Source organism: Leptonychotes weddellii, unplaced genomic scaffold, assembly GCF_054177405.1.
Source record: "Leptonychotes weddellii isolate Sample4059 unplaced genomic scaffold, ASM5417740v2 HiC_scaffold_2865, whole genome shotgun sequence".
Taxonomy (NCBI): Eukaryota; Metazoa; Chordata; class Mammalia; order Carnivora; family Phocidae; genus Leptonychotes; species Leptonychotes weddellii.
Genome location: NW_027881106.1, coordinates 1 through 13,076, shown reverse-complemented (window position 1 = coordinate 13,076; position 13,076 = coordinate 1). Strand labels below are relative to the sequence as shown.

The 13,076-nt window shown below is 57.6% G+C and overlaps 1 protein-coding gene across 1 annotated transcript; it reads right to left on the bottom strand.

Annotated features, from left to right (window-relative positions):
• Window positions 1-6: 6 nt before the first annotated feature.
• On the bottom strand, window positions 7-12,522 carry INCENP (inner centromere protein). Its single transcript, XM_081810546.1, has 10 exons — window positions 12,350-12,522; window positions 11,842-11,955; window positions 10,136-10,935; window positions 4,843-4,894; window positions 4,274-4,328; window positions 4,087-4,189; window positions 2,871-2,922; window positions 2,314-2,431; window positions 2,108-2,242; window positions 7-1,578 (listed from the first exon to the last, which is right to left on the bottom strand). The coding sequence occupies exons 1-10, from the start codon at window positions 12,487-12,489 to the stop codon at window positions 1,411-1,413; spliced, it is 1,737 nt and encodes a 578-aa protein (XP_081666672.1). The 5' UTR covers window positions 12,490-12,522; the 3' UTR covers window positions 7-1,410.
• Window positions 12,523-13,076: the final 554 nt, after the last annotated feature.

The following is a 13,076-nucleotide window of genomic DNA, read 5'->3' as shown; positions in this document are numbered from 1 at the left end:
TCCCGGAGTTTGAGTGCTAAAATTTCCCAACCCAGGTCAGGGAAACTATCCTGAGCATTGTGAAATTTTATAGAAGAAAGCAAGAGTTGTCCGAGTCATAGAATCCATGTGTGCCCTCTGCCCCCAAGCCTCCGAGGTGGGCTGGGTTGTCCCTGCTCCCCAGAGGCCACCATCGGGGCCAAGGCAGCAGGTGAGAAAACCAAAAGCTTGTTGGGCTCCTTCTGCCTCCAGGGGCCTCAACCGAGCAGTCTCTCTGCCTTTTACTAAAAACCACCTCATACCAAGCCCTGTGCTGGGTGCTTGGAACACAGGACTCTGGCTCACCCATTTCTATGAAGCGACCTCGATCTCCTTTTGTGGCCAAAGGAAACTCAGCCAAAGGTTAAGTAACTAGTCCAAGGCCCCGAGGTCCCTGTGACCCACTTAGGCCCCCTGTCTCCTAACCGAGAACTGGCCCACCACCCCCAGATGCCCGGTGAGGGATCTGGGCTCCCCAGAGCTGGAAAGGGCAGCTCTCTGGACCTCTCTCTCGGTCATCCCCACGAGGCCTGTCAGGTTCCAGGCCATCCGTGTGGGCCATGGGAGTTCTCTGTAGGAGGAGCAAGTCCAAGTCTGGCTCACTGCCGTGGGCCCAGGTGCCTAGCAGGGACCTGGCACACAAGTAGGTGTGGAAGTCCACACAGCCTGCTTGCCTGCGCAATGGAAGGCATGCCATCGCCTCGTTCAACCAAAGGGGACCAGCCTCCTTGCAGGACAGGCAAGTTCAGGGCCCACCTGTCTAGCTGCTGAGAAGCCCCGCCAGGCCCCAGGCCCTCAGCCAGAGGCAGAAGCCCTCCTAGTAGGAGGCCCTACAAAGCGCCAGTGGGAACAAAGGAGACCCCAGGAAGCCAAGACCCCAGGCTGAGCCGATCCCGGCTATCTGGGGCTCCTTCCTCAGGGCCCAAGGCCCGGCTCAGCTCTGAGGTACCTGAGAAGAGAACAGCTTCGGCGGCCTTCTCTTCAGAGGCCGCTGTTGACGGTTCCAGTGCTACGCCCACAAGACCCAGCCTTCAGCCCTGGTGTCCCCCCACTGCCCCGCCCCTCACGGCAGTAGCTCCCCTCTGCGACCCGCTTGAGCTCAGTGGTCTGGGGATCAGAGACAACTTCTCTGTTCTCTTCGCAGCGCCCCCCCCCCCACAACCCCCGGACCCTGAGTGGGAGGAGCCCAGTGCTGGGGAGCGGGGAGGGAGGTATTGTGGGGAAATTCAAGCTGTGGCCCTGTAAACAGCCGCAGGCCGCACCCCCTCTGCCTCCTCAGCCTTCAGGGAGGCTCTGAGATCAACGCTCATCCTCCCGGGAGCAGAGGCAAGGGCAGAGAGGGCAGGCCCTGCAGGGGGAGGACGCCCGGAAGGGCTGGGCGTCTCCAGGCGGTCACCCAGCGCCTCGGGCTCCCCCACCCCCTCGGCCACACCCCTCCACTTCCCATGTTAGTGCTTCTACGGGCGCTGGTGGGTTTGCAGGAGCAGGGCTAAGCAAGTGAGTGCTAGGGGCAGCTAGGTTACCGGGGCAGGAAAAGGCTTTACTTACAACGAAGCTGCACTGTGGGGGAGAGGAGACAAGGAAAGAGCCAGGAGTTACTGCCAGGCTGGGGGACGCCCTGAAAGCAGGCCACCCTCCTGGCCATGCCAGCATCAGCTTGGGGCCCCGCAGCCTCTCATCAGCGCTCCCCCCCCACCTCCTCCCATCTTACCAGCCCCCATCCCCAGCGAGCACAGCGTCCACGTGTGTCCCTCACCCTAACTACTCAAGGCCCCGGAGGGGGCGTGGGGAGCGTGGGGACAGACGTCACGGCAGCGGCCAGCTACGCCATTTCTACTGCTTCCCAGCTCAGCGCCCGAGGCCCAGGCGTCACGCTGAGCCGGCCGAACCTCTAAGCCGCAGTGCGGAGCCCAAGGAGCCAGGACAGTCCTCAAATGTTGAGGCAGCCCGGGGCCATAGAGGATGGAGCTGGCCCTTGACCAGGGCCAGGTCACAGCTGCCTTGGCCTAGATCCACGCTACTCCCAGCAGCCGAGGGGACAGGCAGGACAGCTCTAGCCAAGCTTGGCCAGGGGTACGGGCTCCCTCACCTTAGGGTCCACGCGCAGGGGAGTGTTGCGCTTGATGAAGGATTTCATGACACTGCTGCGGGACGCCGAGGTCGGGGTCATGAGCATCTGGTTCCTCTGCACGGTGTGCAGGAAGGTCCGGAGGGGCCGCACCACCTGTGGATGAGGACCACGGTAAGGACTCAGGCGCGGGGCAGGGCCCCGAGGGAGGGCAGATGCCCACTCACCTTGCTGGCCGGACAGGGCGGGGAAGGGGTCTTGCTCCTGGGGGCTTGCAGCTCCTCATCCTCCAGCTGCTGCCCCTCGTCCAGCTCACTCACGGCCTGCCTGTAGCTGCGCTTCCTCCTGCCGCAGCAGGGCGAAAGCCGCGTCACAGGGCTGAGCCCAGGGCCCGCCCCGGGGCGCCAGCCCCGCCCCATAAAAGGTCACCCTATGAACAAAAGTGGGCGCAGCATAGGGCTCCAGACTAAAAAGCACTGGTGAGGTGGGGTCTCCCTGACCACCCCTCTGCTGCCCAGAGGAAGGGAAGTGACCCGTCCTAGGTCACACAGCCAGGACGATGCAGAGGACGGGGTCTAGGATCTGGTCACCCACTCCCAGACCAGGTTTGTCTCATAGCAGTGAACCAGCTCCTTCAGTCAGCCAGAGTACTAGGGCCCACCCCTGTCAAGAGGAAGCGGAGGCCCCGACCACAATGCCCACCCTCCCCGAAAAAGGACTCAAGGTTCAGGCCCCTCTGGGCCCCTCACAAGAGTTGCCTGCACGGCCCTGCCCAGATGCAAACCTGACACTCTGGGGTGGCTCCCTGGGGCCATCTGCTTCGTCAGTCTTGGGCTCTGTGAAGACAGCGATTTTGGTGAGGCGGCAGGGACAGCTTGGAGGGGCCAGCCACCCCACCCCCCCTCACTCCCAGCAGCAGCCGTGGCAGGGGCAAGGCTCCCTTCCTGGCAGACCCCAGGGTGGTCAGTGGCAGAAGCCATCAGCCTCAGCACCGACTGGCCTTGAGAAATCTGGGAACATCCGGAGCCTAGCATGCTATGCCCAGCCCGTGGACCCCTCACCCCCATGCCTGGCGCCTGTGACAAGAACGGCAGGACAATGCTACTGAGGTGACCCCAACCATGGCTTGTCTACCTCTTAACACTGAGACCCCGGGGGGTGAGTACCTTTCAGGAGCAGAAGCCTATGGAAACTGCAAACTCTAACAGACCCTTCAGCCAGCTTCGAAACCCCACTCCTCCAGGCCTATCAGCTGGGGGTCGGCATGATAGGAGGAGGGAAGGGCTCCCATGCAGGGTCCCCACGTGGGGTGTGGGGTCAGGACATTTTGTTTCACTGCTCAGGGAAAGCACCAATCTCCCCCTCCCGTTTAACACTCTCCTCCAAGGGGACCTCGCAGCTCGCCCGTGGGCTACGGGGCTGGTGTGGCCCTTGTCCCTGACCCCCTTTGAACATGAACCGGGGAAGCCATGTTCAAAGACCTCACAGCTATCGTGCTCTTCCCGCTGAGAAGACGTGAGCCAGGCCCTGGGACGCCCCTGGCAGCCAGGGGGGTGCCAGAGCCCACAGCTCTCCTGTCTTCTTCACATAGGCAGACCCACAAAGGTGAGAAGTGAAGCGGTGGCAGAGACATAACAAGGCCAGGTGTTCACACCCCAGCGCAGAGCTCCTCCCACTGCCCCCAGGAGAGGGGCTCAAGTCTCTGATCTGGCACATTCGCAGTCAATGCCCCAACTCAGGCCCCCCGCCCTCCCCCAGCTTCACACACCGACCAGCCATGGCCATTCACATGGTGCTCGGCAGCAGCTCCAGCCCAAAGCTGGGCGATGAACCCTGCGGACCCAAAGGGGATCGACCACCCCTGGGTGTCATTTACCTCTGGCCAACAGCCCAGGATACGGGCTTCCCTCTCCCCAGACAGGAAGTCAGGCCAAGGCCGCCAAGGCCACCAAAGCCAGCACAGCCCTGGTCTCTGTCCACGGCCGGGCAGAAAGACTCACCTTGCTGCCCTTCAGAGGGCGTTTCCTGGCCACCAGCCACAGGCCGCGAGCCAGGTGTGCTAATGGTGATCTTGGTGGCACTGCGGGGCACGTTCTTGGGGGCCTGGGGGGAGGAACCAAGGCGCTGGGGTCTCACCCGGGACTCCCAGGCCCTTGAGACCTCCTCTCCCTGGCCCGCTCGCCTTACCTCTGGCTCAGCCGCCTCCACAGGCTCAGCCTTCTCGCTGGGCTTCTGCTCAGGGCTGAAAGCGGACCAAGAGGCATGTGGGACCCGTTCAGCCGGCCTGAGTCCTCCTCACAGGAGCCCCTCCCCCACCCATCAGACACCCTGGCCTGGGTCACAAACCCACAGTGCCAGGCAGGCCAGGACGGCAGCCAGAGCCAGGGGCCTGATTCGGGATGTCAGCCCATTTCCCGGCTGCACCCCAACCCCGCATGCCCCGATGAGCCACTGTCTCTTGTCTCTGGTGAGGCCGGCTCTCGATTCACCGAAGGGCCAGCAGGCCCTGTGGATTTGACGACCCATGGAGCCCACACCCCAGGGTAAGCCTTAGGAGACTCACGGCCAGGCCAGGGCTGACATCTGTGTTATCTGCTGCCTGGTTAGAATGGGGTGAGGCTGCAGCAGTTGGCGGTCCCCACCAGGAGGGAAAGCTCGGGCACAGGAAATGCTTCCAGGCCTGGGGCTCACCTGCACAGAATCCATGTGCCCTGCCCAGCCCGGGAAAGGTCCCCAAGTCCTGGAACTGAACTCACCCAACTTTCTGGGGCACCTCCACATTCAGGAGCCTCTCCAGGTAACTGTGACCTGTGGGAAAAACAAACGAACGAATGATGCCTCAGAAACTGGCCAGGTGCCGCTCCAAAAGGCCCAGGTGCTGGTTGGGGCTTGGCCACTCTTCACCTGCAGCCGGACCCTCTCCACCTCAGAGACCTCCCTTCACTAGACCCAGGCCCTCTCCACTCAGAGACCCTTCTCACTAACCACAGACCCTCTCCACCTGAGACCCCTCCCTTCACTAGACCCAGGCCCTCTCCACCCCAGAGACCCCTCCCTTCACTGGGTAGAGAGGCCCTAAGTACATTCTCTCTGCTCCTAACACCCTCAGTAGAGCTGTTGGTTTTACATCTCCCACTACTCCCTAGCTGGCAACCTGCCCATCTGAGGGCACGTCTTGGCTCCTTCACCGGGCTGGGAGTGCCTTGGGAATGTCTAATTCCAGGCCCCCAACATGCAGCATGGGGCCCAACACAAAGCAGCTTATTCATTCAACAATTATTCTTTGAGGGCCTACTATGTACCAGGCCCTGGGGACCCAATGGTGAGCAAAACAGACAAAGCCACAATCTGGTCTATATAACCGTCAAATAATCCTGTGAAAGACATGTGGTATGTGTGACGACAGGAAAGAGCAGAGGATTTTGAAAGACTGTAAGGCGGACAGGAACTGAGCTGGTCTAGGGGCTGAAACGTGAAGGACAAGAAGGTCACAAAGGGGCAGGGTTGGCAGGGAGAAGGATGTCCAGGCCAGTGGTTCCCAGAGCATACGCTCAGACTCCTGCAAGTCAAGTGCCCAAGACCCTTCCAGGTGGGATCTGTGGAGTCCTGTTTCCATGGCAACACTAAAACATAATTTTCCCTTTTCGCTGTGCTGGGATTTGCCCTGAAAGTTCAAAAGCAACGCCAGGAGAGACGGCTGGAAGCCGAGGGCCAGACGGAGGTCATGAAGCCAACTGTACGTCACGCTCAGCACAGAGATGTCCAGTTTCACTTAAGAATGTCCTCGATGAAGGAGTAAAAACTATGAATTTTACCAAATCTAAACTTAAGTACATATCTTCCAAATCCTCTGTATGGTAGGGTGGAAAGTTTGCGGAGCGCCCTCTGCTGCACACCCATGTCTCTGGAAAGCGCCCATGTTTGAGTACCCAGCTCAACTAGCCACTCTCTCTCATGGAACTATTTTTAATTGAAAAGGCAACTGGCAAACCATGGCTATTCAATCTTGGATAGGTGGCAGACATTTTCTTAAAAAAATGAAGTGAGTCTGTCACTTAATATAAAACAATAAATAATATTTGTTGCCAATAGTTAAAAAAATGAGGCCCCCGCAAAAGAGGCCAAAAACAGAATTTTGAAAAATATGTACACACTACCATGAGCTTCATAGCTTCCCAATACCTAAAGATTTTTCTGATGAGATCAGAAGACAAATGTGCTCCTTTTAAAAAAACGGATGATGAAGGGTGTCGACATTTGGAAGAGGCACATAACTCAGTAACATGGTACTTTCCAAATGATCAACGCACGAGGCTACAAAATCACACATGGCTAAAAGTTCCATTCACAGTGACAGACAGACCAAGGTGGGATCAAGGATGGTTTCCGATTCCACACTGCACTGAGCCTCTAAGAAGCCACGCACAGATTATCTGAAAAAAAAAAAAATGAGTGTGCGCAATTATCTGGGAAGTCTTTTAAAGTACTCCTCTCTTTTCCAACTACGTATCTGTGTGAGGCCAACTTTTCTTCATATGCTTTAACCCAAACAACATAAGGCAACAGATGGAGTACAGAATCCAGCTGCCTTCCTTAGAGTCACACATTCAAAAGATCTGCAAGATGTAGAAGTGTGCCAGTCTCCTCATTACAGTTTTGTTTTGGAAAAGAGTTATTTTATTCAAAAAAAAACAAAAACAAAAAGCTAACATTAATAAGTAATGGGCTTGGTTTTTTTATATCAAAGTATTAAATAATATTCTTAATCTTTAATATCACAGGAATTAATTTGACTACAGAGAATAAAATATTAAATAAAATGAAACATTTTAAATCCCTCAGTTTTAGTTTCTAATACTGTAACTATCAATGGACAGAACCCTCATAAGCTGAAGCTCTTTGGGGCCCTCCATAATTTTTAAGACTGGAAGCAGGTGCTTAGACTGAAAGTTGAGAGCTGCTGGTCTAGGCGGAAGGAACAGCATCTGCGAAGGCCGTGAGGCAGGAAAGGGCAGGCTTTTCTGAGGTGAAGCTGAGAGGCAGCCGGGGTGAGGCCAGGCAGTGCCCATGGGCGAAGGGAAGGCGGGAAGAAGAACAAAGGGCTGGAGCAGCAAACTGTGAAGCACAGAGAGAAGAGCAGCAGGACGCTGCTTCTGGGGGTGTAGCGGGGCCTGGGGCAGAGCCCGCTTACAGTCACGGGTGGGGCCTGCTCCCTCCTGCGGGGGGCCAGTAGCCAGAGTGGCTCCCCTCGTCTCCCATCCCAGCTCAGTCGGTGCTCGCTGGGGGAGCAGAGGGATGAGGAGAGGCCACGTGACAGCACAACTCTTCCACCAGCACAAGGACTCCTCTGGAATGTTAAGGGCCATCTCCACACCATTCGGGCCTCAGGCCTGGTGTGGTGGCAGGGAGATGGCGACAGTCCTGGCAGAGGGACGGATGGGCTGTTCCCCAATGCAGAGGTGGCTGGGGGACCCCAAGGAGGAGCCTGGCCCAAAGAGTAGGACCCTCCAAACACCCCGAAGCAGCTTCCACCTAACCACGTCGGAGCCCACTTGCCTGCCAACTGCTGTACCATTTCTTTGCCCAGTGGCTCCCTCTGGCCAACATGCACCAGGCCAGGAGCGCAGGGGATGAATGCCCCCCGCCCGGCAGCCCCTTGCCTCAATGCTCCACCTGACTTCCAGGGCCCCCCCCGAAGCACCAGGCCCCTTCACTGGCAGGCCTTCCCTGTGTCACTTCCCCACGACCCCGCTGCAGGTGTTTCTTGCACCTCCAAAATTAACAAGTTGCACTCAAATCCTGACATCAAGGCTGCTTCTGGGGAAACCCAAACTAAGACACCCACCCCACCCCTCCCCCCCCCCACTCCAAGTTGCCTGGCCAGCCAAGCCCCAGAGCCTGGGCGTCAGAAAGGCCTCCAGGAAGCCTCTCTCCCTCACTGTTCCATACCCTTGCAGCCCAATTCAGTTCAGGGTAAGCCTGGCCACACCCAGACTGAGCTTCAGGAACACAGGCCTTGGGTCTTATGGTTTAAGACTGACTGAGCTGGTACCCTACCCTAGCATTAAGATGGGGTCCACGTTCAAGGCAGGTGTTACCACCATTTAACGGATGCGAAAACTGAGGTCCTGAGAAGGGTGTGCCCAAGGTCACCAAGGCTCCACGTTTTACTCTCTCCCTCCTTTCCCTCTTCCTTCCACCTCAAGGTGGACGAGCCCTGCGCTCAGAGCGAGACAGACTTGTCTGGAGTCTCTCCCCTACCCTCCCTCTGGAGCTCCAGGCTCACCTGCTCCATCAGACCCCTTCCAAGGATCAGAGTCAAGCCTGAGGTAACCATCAAGGCAAGTCAGACATATCTCAGCCATTCTGCGAATCCAAAAATGGACAGTGTGCCAGGCGCCCGGACTGCATGTCCTTAGGCCCCATGACCTGGAGCAAGTCCTGCCCAAGTCCTTCCCCAGGTGGGGAAGAGACCTGGCAAGGTGAGGTGCCTTTACCTGCCGGACTGAACCCCATTCCGGGGCTCTCCACAAAGCCTCCTCAGCAAGCAGCCCGCCATCCCAGAAAGGCTGAAACATGGAGCTCAAGACCGTTTCCCAATTTTATAGATTTGGTGGCCACCATAAGCTTCAAGTTCCTCCTCTATAAAGTAGGGGAATTCTAACAGTGTTGGTGCAAGGGCCAAATGAGAACCTAGTGTTTCATATATCTGGAAGCGCCAGGCAGAAGTTGACCCCAATTTTAAGACACATTCACTTAAAACCTGGCCCTTCTTCTCCATCAGTCCACTGCTTTGCCGTCCTCTGGCTGGACCCTGGCAGCAGCCTCTTTCCTGGTCTCCCTGCCTCCTTCGCTCCCTTCCTTTTGGCCATTTTTCACACAGTGCCAGAGACCTTTCAACAACCATCAAGGGACCACACACTCCGCATCAGTGGGGTCAAGCCCAAGCCCCTTGTGTGGCATATGAGCCCAAGACACCCCATTACTTGCCATGCTATTCCTCTGGGTCTTCATTCAGGCTGTTCCCTGTCAGGGATACCTTTCCCCACATTTTTTCCCTGGGCATCCTTCAAAACCTTCCCATCTCAGACCCCACCTCCTCCAGGCAGCCAGCCCTGATGCTTACAGCTGCCTATCCTCCTCTGTAGCTCATAACAGACAGCTGCTCCCACCAAAACAAAGGTCCGCTGAGCTGGGACCAGATGATGGTAAGAATGGCTAATGTCAGAGGCACCTGAGTGGTGCAGTCGGTTAAGCCGACTCTTGGTTTTGGCTCAGGTCGGGATGTGCCCCGCATGGGGCACATCCATACTCAGCACAGAATCTGCTGAAGACTCTCTCTCCTTCTCTCTCAGCCCCTCCCCACTGCGCACACTCTCTCTCAAATAAATAAATAAATCTTAAAATAAAAACACGGCTAACGTTAACAGGTGAGGCCCATGAAGAAGTTTCCGTAACCTGCTCAAGGTCACAGGGCCGGTAAATGGCTGAGTTCTCTGTCCCTCCAGAACGCGCCTACTGCCGTGAGCATCCCCATCTCTCCCCCTCAGTATCTCCAGACCAGCAGTTGCGCTACCAGGAGGCGGCCTACAAACGTGGTCAGTCTACGTGAGCCTCTGTGGGAAGAAAGTGGAACACGCTGGCCCTGGGTAAAAGATCTGGGTTTGAGCCTCAACATGGTCATTACTCACAGGGACACTGTGGCCAACCTCCCCGGACCTCAGTTTCCTCATTTGTAAAATAAGAGGGTTGGACTAGATTTGCGCTCTCTAGTATGGTAGCCACTAGTTTAAATCTAAATTAAGTAAAATGTAATAAAACTAAAAATTCAGCTCCTCAACCAGCCGCTTTCTGAGGGCTCAACAGCCACACGGGGCTGGCAGTGGCTACGGTAGGGCTTAGCACCGAGAGGGAACATTCACACCGCTGCGGAAAGTTCTAGGGACAGCTCCTTGCTCGATGGCTCCCCAGAGCTCCTCTGGCTGAGGAGGAGGGCCAAGGACCCTCCACGGTGCCCCCACCTGCTGCTGAGCCCCACCCCCGACTCACAGATGATGCGGGCAGAGGCAGCCGGCTCTACAGAGGCTTTCTTGCCAATCCTTCTGCTTGACCTGCGGACAGGTTTCTCCTGTTTGGCCACCAGGGAGTACTTCTGGGCCAGCGAGGGCTGGTGGCCAGGGGAGGACGGCGCAATCAGGCTGCGCCGCACTGACTGCGGGTCCACGCGGGTACCCGTGGGCGTGGAGCAGTTATCCGGCAGGATGGGAGCCAGCACCCGCTCCTGCCATGGGGAGGCCGGAGAGCCCGACAGGTCCTGCGGGCCTGGGGAAGCCTGCGCGATCCTGAGCTTGGAGGCCGACCGGCTTGCTCCGACCCCTTGGCTCTTGGGGTCCTGGGGTGTGGCCATCAGGGAGCTCACGGTAACAGATTCCAGTCTCCCAGCCTCTGGCTTCTTGGGGGTTGATTCCTCCTCCGATATCAAGATGCTGTGGGAGGCGGGAGCTGTGGCTGGAGGGGACGGAGCCAGAGAGGGAGCCTGGGCGGACTCGAGCCGGCCGAGGTGCTGCTCGGCACTCTGGCGCTCGCTGACGCTGATCTTCACCACGGGCACCAGCTGGCTCTCGGCCAGGCTGTTTTCAAGCTTCGTGGTCAGTGCTGTGGGGGACTCAGGGCTGGATGAAGGGGCAGCGAATGCCACGGTGGCCGCCGCAGCTGCGGCCGCGGCGCGGGTCATCCGCCGCAGGACAGAGCCGTTCTCCCCCACCACCGTGGCCAGCTTCTCCACCTTGTCCTTGCTGCGCAGATGCCGGGAGCTCAGCTGGCTGCTCCGGGTTTTTCTGCGGGACAACCTACCGGAGGCAACGGAGCAGAAGCTGAGACAACCCAACAAGGCAAGGGGCACCCCAAAATCGAGCAGGGGCACTAATCTTCCCAGGAGCCACTAGCTTGCATGGAGGATGAATCAGAGGGCTTGGAGGTGGAAGACCAAGGCTCTAGTCCAGGCTTGGCCAACCCTCAGCCGAGACCCCTGGCTGCTCCTCCCTGAGCCTCAGCCTCCTTACCTAGAAAGTGAGGTAACGCCAGACCTCACAGAACTGTTGGGAAGATTAAATTCATACAAGCCTCCCGCTGACTGAGATCCCACTGCGCCAAGCATCTTGCTGGAGGCTCTATTCATGCTGTCACTTAATCCACAAGATGGCCCTGAGAGGCAGGGACCATCCTCCTCACCTTAGAGCAAACTGAGGCTCAAAGGTGGAAAATTAACCCAAGGACACCCAGCCGAGAAGGGGCAGAGCTAGGGTGTGTGAGCTAGGGACTACCTGACCCCAAGACCCAGCCTCTTTCCCCCCAATACTCTGCAACCCACGGTCATTTTCATGGGCATTATCAAACGCAGCAACAGGGGGAGCCCTGGTCCATACCTCTGGTTCCTTTCACCCAAGCAGTAGGTTGGATTCTCTTTCTTCTCCCATGTCTGGAAATCCTTCCCATTCTCCAAGGCCCAGAACACACACACACACACACAAACACGCGCGCACGTACGCGACACATACACACTCTGCAGTCCATGGTCTTGGGGTCTTGGGTCATGCTTTATTTCCCTGGGACATCTTACCCCTCAGCACGGCCCACATGGTATCCACCACTACTCCTGCTAAGCCTCTGCTCCCCATGAACACCTGCGAATCAACGTCTCCTGGCGGGCACCAAGCCTCCACAGAGCCCATCTGCCCAGCTGACCGTCCTCCCACCTTTTCCGGATGGGGTCTCTGTTTTCATCCTGAACATGAGAAACCCGTCTCTTCTTCCGTCGGTTCTTCTGAGAAGGTGTTTTGGGCATCAGCTCAGGCTCCTTGCTGAATTCTCTGTTTGGTACAAGGAGAGTGATGTTCGAAGCTGCCCCCCCGAAATGTCAGCCCACTCCCCCGACCCAGCTGGCCCCACCCCTTTCCTGGCAGTGACAGGTCAAGCTGGGATGACCCGCACCAAGCTCTTGTAGGCCATGTGCAAGGCCCCCGCCCGGCATTCAAGGCTTCCTCCCAGAGACACAGAGCAGAGCAAGGCTACCAGGCAAGCCTCTGCAGCCCCATCCTGAGGGTCAGCTCAGCACCACCTCCCCTTCTTCCCAGTATCCTAGGGCAGCCCCCAGCACAGCGGGCACTCTGGAGGAACCCCTGGCAGCCTGTCTTGCGGGTCAGGTAGGGATGTAGGCTGCTATGCCCCCAAGGCACCTCCTGCCAACATGCTCCCCGCCTTTACCTGGTGAACATGCGCTCGGCCTCCTCCTCGATCTCTTCGAGCCACACCAAGTCTTTATTGTCCACATTGCAGATAAACTCCATGAGCTTCTGGTCACACAGCTCCAGCAGGTGAATGGGCCCTGGGGCTGTCGACCCCATGGTGGCTCTGTCTGGTGAAAGCAGACGAGGGACACAAGGGTTCAGGCTTAGGGGCCGGGACCTCCTCCTGGGGAAGAGCCTGCTAGGGCACAGCGCCCATGCCCAGCCACAACGGCCCAGTGCCTGAATCAGAGCCCCTTCCTGCTCACAACCACCCCGACAGGTGCAAAGTCCCAAACGCCAATCCACTAACCTCATTTTTGCAAAAAGAAGGGCCCACCCTTCTTGCTCTTCAAACACCTTCCCAATCGACCCCCCTACCCACAGCCCACTGTCCCCTTAAGTCCACACTTCCCAGCCAATTCCGGTAGCAACAGTCCTTACAAATGGCCTTTTCTGGGGCTTAAAACGACAAGACATGGCCACCGCTTTCCTGGATCAGCACAGGACCCCTCTCTACCTGCCCAGTCACAGGCCTGTGGGCTCTCCTCTTACTACCTGTGGGCGAGCAACGGCTAGACACACCCACCCCGAGCTACACACAAGTTGACCCCCGGCATCAGGCCAAAGAACATCAGCTCCAACTGCTTCTTCAAAAGGCCAGTGAACAGACAGTTCTGCATTCCAAAGGAGTTGGTAAAGAAGTA

Coding starts and splice junctions, on each gene's coding strand:
- INCENP (XM_081810546.1), bottom strand. CDS start 12,489: ATGGGGTCGACAGCCCCAGGGCCCATTCACCTGCTGGAGCTGTGTGAC. Junction 10,936..11,841: donor AGAGACCCCATCCGGAAAAG/GTGGGAGGACGG, acceptor TGCCTCCGGTAG/GTTGTCCCGCAGAAAAACCC. Junction 4,895..10,135: donor TGCCTCTGCCCGCATCATCT/GTGAGTCGGGGG, acceptor TTTTTCCCACAG/GTCACAGTTACCTGGAGAGG.